Raw genomic sequence first — 10,056 nt, forward strand, 5'->3', positions numbered from 1 at the left:
CCATGGTCCTTGCCTATAATCCCAGTGTCTCCAGAGATTGAGGCAGGAAATTTGAGGCCGGCCTCACCAATTTAGTGACACTCTCAGCAAATCAGCAAGACCCAGCCTGAAAAAATAAAAAGGACTAGGGATGTAGCTCAGTGGCAAAGTGTCATTGGGTCAAATTCCCAGAACCAAAAACACACACATACACACACACACACACACAAAAAAGGTCTGGGGACGTAGCTCAGTGGAAGAGCGCTTACCTAGCATGTACAAGGCCCTGGGTTCCATCCCCAGTACAGAAAAAAAGAAAAAAGCCCACAATGATTCTGAGTCACTGGCTGACCTTCTGTCCCTTACAATGATGCCCAGAGGCCAGCCACAACAGATTTAATGTGTTTATTCTTCTATAAAATCAGGCTCTCCTCAGGCAGCACACATCAACTCCAGAGAGAGAATCAAGGCTAAGAATCACATTGATGAAAAGAACAGGCCTGTACCTGCCACCTGCCCTCGCCCTCCCCCAATCTGGGGAGCAAAGGGCGGTGGTCATGACCCTGAGGCTCCTAAGCAGCTAGCTGAGGCCTGCTGCCTGGTGCCAGGTGAGCTGGAGGCATCCACAGTGGGCGAAGCCCCAGGCAGGCAGGTGGGTGGGTGGGTGCTGAGGTCTGTCAGTGCTTGTCAGTAGGGCGCAGGTTCAGAGATGCCAGGCGTCCCAGGGGTCCACGGCGACCATTGGTGGCCAGCCGCTGCTGTGCCAGGAATGACTGGGCATGGGCAGGCGCCCGCTCCTCCCCAGCTCGCTGCTGCAAGGCCATGCCCTAGAGGGAGGAGGGGTGGCGAGCTGGGCTCAGGTAACTCCAAGGGGCCCCCAGTTGTCTAGCTACGGAGTCGGTACACTCACCATGTTATACCAGGCGCTGATGAGCAGCTTCTCTTCCTGTTCCCGCTGACTTCGATTCTTCTCGAAATCCATCTGCAAGGAGGCAAGAGTTAGGGGCCTGGGTGTGCCAGGGGCTGCACCAAGGGACAAGGACACCAACCTCCAGGTGCCGGATACGGACATCCCGCTCCCGGAGCTGTGTCCTCAGGGTGTGGAGTTCTGGGGTTCCTTCCCCAGGTGGCCGCTGCTTGGGTTCCAGGGTCTGTATGACCTAGAAGTTGGGGGAATCATCAAGTGACCTTGGCTTCACAGGCTCCTCTGACACATTGGGGTACATTAAATGTGACAGCCCGCAGCAGAGGGAAAGCATGCTGTGACATGGTGGGCTATGACCAGGACAGAAGGCTGGGCAAAGACCTGGAGGCTGGCAGAGGGTGAGTCTGTAGGAGGCACAGGCAATGGGAGGCCAGGCCTGAGGACGGAGGGGCTCCTGGCGACCTCACCGTGCGGGCCTTGTCCACGTAGCGGCGGTACCGCTCCTCCATGGCCCGCAAGTCCGCGTCCTTCTTCTGCAGGCTGTCCTGCAGCTCTTCAATTCGACGGGCTGCTGGGAGGACAGGCAGCCCCTCAGCTCCACGCTGGGCTCCAGGCGCCCCCGGCCCCGTGGCGGAGCCCCCTTACTGCTGTTGTCGGAGGGTGTCTCCAGCTCCTCGAGGTACTCTCTCTTCCGCTGCAGCTCCAGATCCGCCTCGCGCAGCTTCTGCCTGCGGGAGAGAGAGGGACAGGGGCTCACCTCTGGGTTACCTGCTTTTCCTTTCTTATTATTATTGCAGCTGTACATGGACACAATACCTTCATTTATTTATTTACTTATGTGTGTGCTGAGGCTCGAACCCAGCGCCTCACACACACCAGGCAAGCGCTCCAGCCGTGAGCTGTGCCCGCGGCTCTTCTCATCAGCCAAAGGGGCCAAGACCTCCCTGCTCCCCGCCACGTTTGGGAACTGCAAGCCCTGGCCCCTCCATCTCCTCAGCCATCAGGGCCGTGACCCTCCACATCCTTAGTGGTGGCCTCTCTCCCCATCCTACAGTCCCCAAGCTGCTCCGGCCACCATCATCCTTTCCCAACCTTTTCTAGTCTCAATCCTTCAGTTCCATTTTTCAGCCAGCAGCCAGGGACCTTTCTAAAAGAGATTCTGTGCCAGCGGGTGGGTAGGGGCACAGAGATTATGGACTACGAGAAACACTTGTTTCTGGGCTGCTGCTAATTTGCTGTCCTTCTAATATGATTCTTCCCAACAGGGTGATGCGATAAACTAATTTTTTTTAATTGGGGGAAAAGGGCTGGGGTCGTGGCTCAGTGTCAGAGTGCTTGTCTTGCATGTGTGAGGCACTGGGTCCGATTCTCAGCACCACATATAAATAAGTAAAACAAAGGCCCATCAACAACTAAAAAAATAAAAAATTTAAAAAACAAAAAAAAGGGGGGGGAACCCACACTTTTTTCTAGGGGATGGGACATGGCTCAGCCATAGAATGTTAGCACTCAAGAGACCCTGAGTTCAATCCCCAGAAGCATTTCCTCACCCCACCAAATTTGCTTCTTTTATTGAAAAAAAAAAAACAATTATCACTTTATCACATGACCTGGCTGAAAACCCCTTTGCGGCTGCCCACTATGTCCCCAAAACAGTCCATGCTCCTCTGCTGGGTATATAAGACCATAGTTGACCGGAGCAGCGTGGATCTGGTCAGCAACGCTCCCCTCACAAGCAACTCCCCATCTGACGCAGCATGCACACCCCAACTTTAGCCCCTGCCTTTCCAGCCACCACTCACAGGTGTTCCTCCAGCTTTCTCTTCAGCAGGGTGGGCTGGGGGAGAGAAGCAGCAAGAGGTGAGTCCTGAGGTCCCAGAGGGGTGAACCCTTTCCCGAGTTGAGGGAGGGGGTACTCACAATAGCCTACACCAGGCATCGGACAGCAGGAGAAAGAGAGAGAGAGGAGGATTACTGTGAGGCATGAGGAAGGATCAGGCAGGGAGGAAGTGGGCACTCACGTCCTCGGTCTTGCCCCCCTGCTCCTGGAGGGCCTTCTGTAGGTCCTCCACCTGGGCCCGCAGCTCCGACAGCTGCTGCTGGTTCAGCCTGCAGGGTGGGGGGCCGCTCAGTGCCGTGCAGCTCAGTCCTGCTCTGAGCTCGAGGCCCTCCTGCCCCTGGCCCTCACCTGTGCTGTGTCTCCAGCCCATGGCGTGCGCGGTTGGCCTCCTCCAGGTGGCGCTGCAGCTCCTCCTGCCGCTCCCGGTCAGCGGCCTCCTGCTGACACAGCCTCTTGTTCTCCAGCTGAAGCCTCAGGAGTGTCTCCCTGCAGACCCAGGAGGAGTGAACAGGGTTGGGGACCAGTCTTCCCGCAGGCCTGCTCAGACCGCGGGTCAGCCCAGGAGGGGAACTGGCAGGTGGAGGCAGGAGCAGGATGGAGCCTTGAATTAAAAGCATTGAGGATCCTGCAAGGCGTTGGGGACCCAGCGTGGGTGAGCGGAGGGCTAAGTGAGACCTAAGTGCTGCACAGCTGTAAACTCCTCCAGAGGGGCTGGGGTTGTGGCTTAGTGGTAGAGAGCTTGCCCGGCATGTGTGAGATACTGGGTTCAATCCTCAGCACCACATAAAAATAAATAAAATAAAGGTATGTGTCCATCTACAACCAAAATAAAAATTAAAAATAAAAAATAAAAAAACTCCTCCAGAGGGTGAACCAGGCAGAGGTGGGGTTACAGGAGAGGGTTAGAACTGGCTGCAAGAACGGGAAGAGCTGCTGTGAAAGAGTTAATCCAGTCAAGGCACAGGGGCTGAACCTAGCAGAGAATCCAATGAAGATTGGGCCCTGGGGACAGAGATCAAAGTCAGCAAGGCTAGGATGTGGGATTTTGCATGTGGAATAGAAGTAGAAGTTTGGAACCTAATTTGTGTGCTGAGGATAGATCTTGAAGAAGGCCAGAGTCCTGGACCAGGTAAGAGCCGAATCTGGAGGCCTACTAGGAACTGGAAACCCAGACCAAGCAACCAAGGCTAGTGCGGGGGGCTAAGGGCGAACCCTGGCCTTAGGGATGGGAATCAGACTTCTGAGTGACCAAGGATACCTGAGCTCTGCAGGTAGAATCTCCGCAGCTAAGTTTTCCAGGCCCAGTGGGGTGGGATCCAATGAGGGGTCTGTAGAATGGGAGAAAAGGGTTCAGGTCTCTGTGCACCCGCAGTCCCTGGCTCTAAGGGCCTCTTTTCAAGTATCATCTTTTTTTTTGGGGGGGGTGTACCAGGGATTGAACTCAGGGGCACTTGACAACTGAGCCATATCCCCAGCCCTATTTTGCATTTTAGAGACAGGGTCTCACTGAGTTGCTTAGCACTCCACTTTTGCTGAGGCTAGCTTTGAACTTGCAATCCTCCAGTCTCAGCCTCTCTAACGGTGTGGGCCACCGCGGCAGGCTTCAAGGATCATCTTTGGCGGCTCAGTTCACCCCAGGACACCCCTCCCCAGAACCCCAAGGGTCTTCAGCTCACCAGCCTGAGTCAAACCCCGAGGCTGCAGCTGGGCACAGCGCAGCTCCTCGTTGGCCTCCCGCAGGGAGTCCCTCTCTGCCAACAGCCGCTGCAGGGACAGGATGCAAGACGCCACATGAGGCAGGCTTCATCTCCTAGAAAGTGGGCTATTTGGGGATTTGCAGGGAGGAACTTGGACCTGGGACCTCAGCCTCACCTCCTTCTCCTTTGTCACTGACTCATACTTTTCCTCCAGGTTTCGGCACTCAAATAGCCATTTCTCAGCCTTCACGGCCTCCTCCTGCCGCTGGCTCTGAAGTTCCTGCACCTGAACAGAAAGGAGAGCTGCCTGCTGCGGTGAAAGGAGGGCAGCGACTGAATGCCAGGTGAAGGGGCGGGGCCAGAGGGACCCAGCCAAGAACCTGGAAGGGTTGGAGTTTAAGCTTACAAACCCAGACAGGGGATCTGGTCCACATATAAGACTGTGCACATGGGGGCGGGGCGGGGGCCTTGGAGACAGTGCTGGCCGCTGGCTGAGAGTCCCAAGCTCTGCACGCCCAGCTCCCCCAGCCCTCACCTGCCGACGCTGGGCCTCGAGCTGTGCGCGCAGGGAGCCAGCCCGGCGCAGCTCCTCTTCCAGCTGCCTCGTGCGCTCCGCGTGGCCCGCGTTGCACTCCTCCAGCTGCCGCACCTGCCTCCGCAGCTCCCTCAGCTCACCCAGGCGCCGCCGACAGCTGTTCAGCGTGGCCTCCAGCTGCCCTGCGCGCTCCGAGGACTGACTGTGGGGAGGAGACAGGGAGAGGAGCAGTCGGGGATCAGCAGGGATGCGGGGCCCTCAGAGCGGGGGTGTCAGCCTACAGAACATGGGTCCCAAGTGAAGGGGACATGGAAGTGGGTATCAGGGATCTGCCAGGGTCATAATCAGGGGATCCTCAGGGGTGATCCTGTGGAGGCACAGAAGGGTGGTGGGGTGACAGGAAGTGATAGGGACCTAGAAGGAAATGAGGAAACCCCAAGGACAACTTGGGGGTCATAGGGAGTTCTGGGGCAAGAGTACTGTGGGGTTCTCAGAAGTGCAGTAGCAGTCTACAGGGTACTTCAGCATTGCAGGAGTGCCAGAGAGAGCCCTTTGGGGTTATGGAAAGCACAGTAGGACAACAAGGGCTGCAGTGGTAGAGTCCTGGGGCGCCCGAGGGGGTCTAGAAAGCATCGTTGGGGGCGTGTTTGTTGACAATGCCATAGGAGCTGGGAAGCATAATGAGGGACAAACAGACACTGGGGATCCAGGAGGTCCACTGAGGTCGTGTGGATGGGGTGGGGTTCAGGACAGTGGGCCTGGGGAATTCAGGGTGGGAGAGAGGAGTCTGGGGTGCTTTCTGGGGGTACAGTGGGCATTTGGGGGTTACAAAAGTGGCAATGCTGGAGGTGTGTGGTAAGCAGCCCTGGGGACCCACCACTCACCGCAGCTCATCCATCTCGTCCTTCAGGGCCTGTGCCTCTTGGGCCAGGCTGGTCAGGGCCTGGTTGCGCTGCTGGAGCTCAGTAACCTCCCGCTGCAGCTCTGCACAGTGCAGGCGCTCATCCTCCCTGCTGCTCTCCAGCCTGGGGGTGGCAGCGGAAGAGAAGGGGCATGTGAGGGCCGTCCTGGTACTCCACTCCCAGGGCCCACCTGGCCCTGACCCCCACTGCTGCACCTGAAGTTCTCTTCCTGCAGCTGTTCCAGCTGGGACTGCAGCAGCAGCAGCTTCTTAGCAGTAACACCCGGAGTGACCTCAGCTTGTGACCGGCCCACCCGCTCCCGCAGGGTGGCATTCTCCTGCACCAGGCTCTGCTTCACCTCTGACAGGAGCACCAACTGCAGGCAAACCAGGGTAAGCTGGAGCTTAGGGGCCACGCAGGCGACCCTGCCCCCCTGGGCCCCCCCAGCTCAGCCCACCTGTCGCTCCAGGTCCAGACAGTGCTGCCGGAGCTCATCCCCCTCCTCGGCGTCCTCACTCAGGAAATAGTACCTGCGGGACTGATATCAGCAAAGATGGGGGTGAAGAACTTGGGGTCCCAGGAGAAGAGGGATAAGGTTGGCACTGGTAGAGGCAGAGAGAAGGGGGCCAAGGTGTTGGGAGCTGCCACATAGGAACTGAGCGCCCCTTAGCCTTGAGTGATGAGAATGTGGAGCTGTGGCCAGCCAGCCATGGGCTGCATGTGTCAACTGTGGGCATTGAGCACACAGGGTGGACTGTTTGGGCGGGTTTTCTCCCTTGCTCTGCCATGATCCCACACAGCTCATGAGATGGGTGTGGCCTTCCTAGATGTCAGTCAACCTGCTGACAGCAGACATCACAAAGCTAGACTCAACCCCCTGAAACCTGACCCCTTGCCTCATTTGAATGGCTCCTCCCCAAAAAAAGGGTTCAGCCCCCGCTCCTGCTCTCTTTCTGTGGACCCCTAAGGTTGCAGGAGCTGAGCCATCAAAGGACCCAAAGAAAAGGTATTTCTCTGTCTCTGTGTGGTTATTTCGTGCAGCCCAGTTCACCTGGGATGACCCTGAGTGTTTCAGTTGTGAGATATAAGAGTTCTAGTGGACCAGGGGACTAGGAGAAAGTTGATTTTGGAGCCCTGGGGGCCTGCCAAAGGAAAAGCCTGGACTCCCAATGAATGGGGCTGGTTTATACACTTAGGGACAAGCCCCTCCACCTTAGGCAGCCCTGAGAACCAGTAAAGGGGTCTGGATCTTTATCAAGGTTTCCCACCCTCACCTGTGTATCAAAGTTGCCATATGTCTCCTGTGACAGGGACTCTTGGGTGTCTTTGGTCATAAGCTGGAGATGGGGGAAAGCACTGTGAGGAGCGGATGCTCTCTGAAGACGGCCTTAGACCATCTCCATTCTCCTGTCCCCACAACCAGTTCTGCCCAGTCACCCCAGCCAGAGACTGCCCTCCTGCCTCTGGCACTGAGGGAAGCGAGCGCTACTCAGCCTGCGAGATTGTGATTTAGAGCTGGTAGGTGCTGGCAGAAACATAAGACAGAGATGTCTGGCCAGCTGACTTCCAGGCAGAGCCTTACCAGGGCAGTGTCTGTGTCCAGTTGCCTCTGGTCTGGAAACGCTCCCTCCCCTGACACTCCTCAGTCATCACATGGGCCACCCCACCCACCTCCTGGATGGCCTCCATCACTATGTGTTGAACCGATTCCTCCAGCGTCATGATTCTCTGGATGTGCTCTGGGAATCAAGGTGGGGGTGACTGAGACCCAGGGGTGAGGTGAGGAGGAAAGAGCATTTCCTCAGAGCCATACCCCCAGGGATCCCCTAGCTCCCCCTCTAACCCTCCCCATACCCTGCTTTTTCTCGCAACTGATAGCACAGCCCAGCACCAACTGAAGCAATTTCCCGAGCTCCGTGGGGTCGGAGAACTCGCCAATGAGGCTCACATCTGGGAGGTGCTGTTCTGACACAGGGTGTCCCAGAACCTAAGTGCAAGAGGGAAGGAGGAGGAGTATCGGGGACTCACAGGCCCTCCCCCTTCTCCAAACCTCCTAAATCCCTTTATAGTTACTCACATCCTGGGAGTATTCCACCAGGCTCTGTAAGATCTTCTGCAGATTGCTGACCTGGGGAGGGCCAAGAAGCTATGTTCAGGGGCTCAACAGCCCCCCACCCTGAATCTGTCCCCATTTTCTTTTCTCCACTTCACTACTCATTCCCTGCTCATCTCATCCTGTTTGGGCCCACTTACAAATATCCTCTTCCTTAGAGGAGACCGTCTGCTTATCTGCCCATTGTGTCCACCTGCCCATCTTTGTTCATGTTTCCAAAATCCAATCACTTCTCACCACCTGTCACTGTCATCTCTCACCTGGATGACTGCACCAGCCACCTCTCATCTTCCATTTGGGAATGGAAGCCTTTCTCATGCTAGGTGATGCATCCAGGGGAGGTTTTTGTTTTTGTACGGGAAGCAGCCAGGGGCACTCTATCACTGAGCTCCATCCCCACATCTTCAGAGTTTTGCAAAGCTGCTGAGGCTGGCCTTGAATGTGCCATCCTTGTGCCTCAGCCTGGGGTTGCAGGCACAGGTAACAGTAGTGCAAAGCCCCTGAGTGCCTCCAGAGCTCTACTTTTATTGTCTTCCTGAATCTATTGCTCTTGGAAGTAAATTTTTATGTTGGTGTATGTGTTATCTGTCCACATCAGTAGACTCAGGGCTGTGCTTTCATCTGTTATTCCTTGCTGAATGCCCAACACATGGGTACTCAAGAACAAACAGTTGGCTGATCACCAGACATCTGCCCCTCTTTCTGGACAGGGCTTTCCGTCCACCACCCAGGATGTGTGTTTGACTAGCATTTCCCTGACCATCTCTTCACCATTCTGTCCCCTAGTCATGAGTCCACCTGTCACCTTCAGCCTCCAGTTGGGACCTGGGTCCTCTGAGATGTCCTGGAGCCATGTTTCGTTGAACCAGGAGGGGTCTCTGGGGGGGGGAGGGGAGAAGGTGGAATAAGCTGGCTGGGGAACCCTTTTGGGATCCTCCCCCTCAGCCCCACTCACATTTGGTTCAGCACGTGGGCTACAGCAAGGCCGCTGCTCAGGTCCTCGGGGCTGGCACAGGGGGGTGGAACTTGGAACGTCTGCAACTGAGGCGGAAATGAAAGGGCAACGCGGGGATTCAGGGCCTGAGACCACCGAGCCACTCCTCTTTAGCAGACTGTTTTTGGCCAAGAAACATCTCACAAGATTGAGCAGGCACTGGCCTGTTGCTACACCAAGCTAGCTCTGCAGGGGAGTGGCTTCTGCACACCTGAGACCGAAGGGGGCGTGGCCTCACTTTACCTCTGCCGAACAAAGTCCAAGCGACCAGGTCAGGGCGGTACTACGAGTCACCTGGTTCTCACAGGCACCACGTGATCAGGCCAGCCCACCTGTACCCCCTCACCCCGCGTGAACCAGGCACAGAGGGGCGGGGCCTCACCTGTTCTTTCCACTCAGGCCTGCCACGTGACAGGGACGGGTGCTCAGACTAGAGTCCAACGGCCTGCTAGGCCGGCGACCCCTTCCTCCTTCCAGCCCCAAGACCGAGGGGCGGACCGAGGCAGGGCCAGGGATCCCGGGCTAGGGGAGCGGGCGCACACCTGTCCCCAGCCCCGCCCCTCGACCTACCCAGGTGAGCAGAGACCCGCATAGCTCGGCCTTGTCCACGCTCATGGCTCCGGATTGAAATCCACCCTGGCCACCGAGCCCCGGCGCCACAGCTGCCTCCGGGTCCGCCACCAGCGAGCGCCCGCAGCCCTGACCTCCCGCTCTGCCTAGAGCGCCGCCCCGCCCCGCCCCGCCCCCTTGGCACAGGCCCCGCCCCGAGCACATGATCTCTTCCAGACGCCAGCTCTTGCCTCCGTCTCCGCCATATTGGATCCGGGCAGCTTTCTGATGCCTATTCTACCGCTAGAGGTCAGTGTGGCCCAGGAGTGAGCATTGAGTGGATAGATAGCCACCTCCCCTACTCCCCCTCTTTTGGGATTGTAAAGGGCCTCTCCGTCCTTCTGAGATGGAGCTGCCCCATCCTGTTATACAAATGTATTTCCTTCTTTTCTTGCAGCTGACAGAATTTTTTTTTTTTTGGCACCAGGCATTGAACCCAGCGGTGCTTAGCCATCGCCAGCC

General features: G+C 56.9%; 1 protein-coding gene across 4 annotated transcripts; it reads right to left on the bottom strand.

Moving 5' to 3' along the window:
* Positions 1-370: 370 nt before the first annotated feature.
* On the bottom strand, positions 371-9,711 carry LOC308645480 (protein Hook homolog 2). 4 transcript variants are annotated; one of them, XM_081287666.1, is made up of 22 exons: positions 9,556-9,711; positions 8,947-9,032; positions 8,797-8,869; positions 7,956-8,006; positions 7,733-7,865; positions 7,550-7,617; positions 7,153-7,215; positions 6,336-6,416; positions 6,094-6,254; positions 5,861-6,001; positions 4,977-5,178; positions 4,617-4,727; positions 4,421-4,508; positions 4,003-4,072; positions 3,093-3,230; positions 2,926-3,013; positions 2,707-2,741; positions 1,550-1,632; positions 1,372-1,472; positions 1,029-1,139; positions 890-961; positions 371-806 (listed from the first exon to the last, which is right to left on the bottom strand). In XM_081287666.1, the coding sequence occupies exons 1-22, from the start codon at positions 9,598-9,600 to the stop codon at positions 657-659; spliced, it is 2,151 nt and encodes a 716-aa protein (XP_081143792.1). In that variant the 5' UTR covers positions 9,601-9,711; the 3' UTR covers positions 371-656. The 4 variants fall into 4 exon arrangements, with proteins under 4 accessions (XP_081143792.1, XP_081143791.1, XP_081143793.1 ...); XM_081287665.1 differs by having other exon boundaries at positions 1,372-1,475; XM_081287667.1 differs by lacking the exon at positions 8,797-8,869 and having other exon boundaries at positions 1,372-1,475.
* Positions 9,712-10,056: the final 345 nt, after the last annotated feature.

Source organism: Spermophilus citellus (assembly GCF_964194105.1).
Source record: "Spermophilus citellus genome assembly, chromosome: 3".
Taxonomy (NCBI): domain Eukaryota; kingdom Metazoa; phylum Chordata; class Mammalia; order Rodentia; family Sciuridae; genus Spermophilus; species Spermophilus citellus.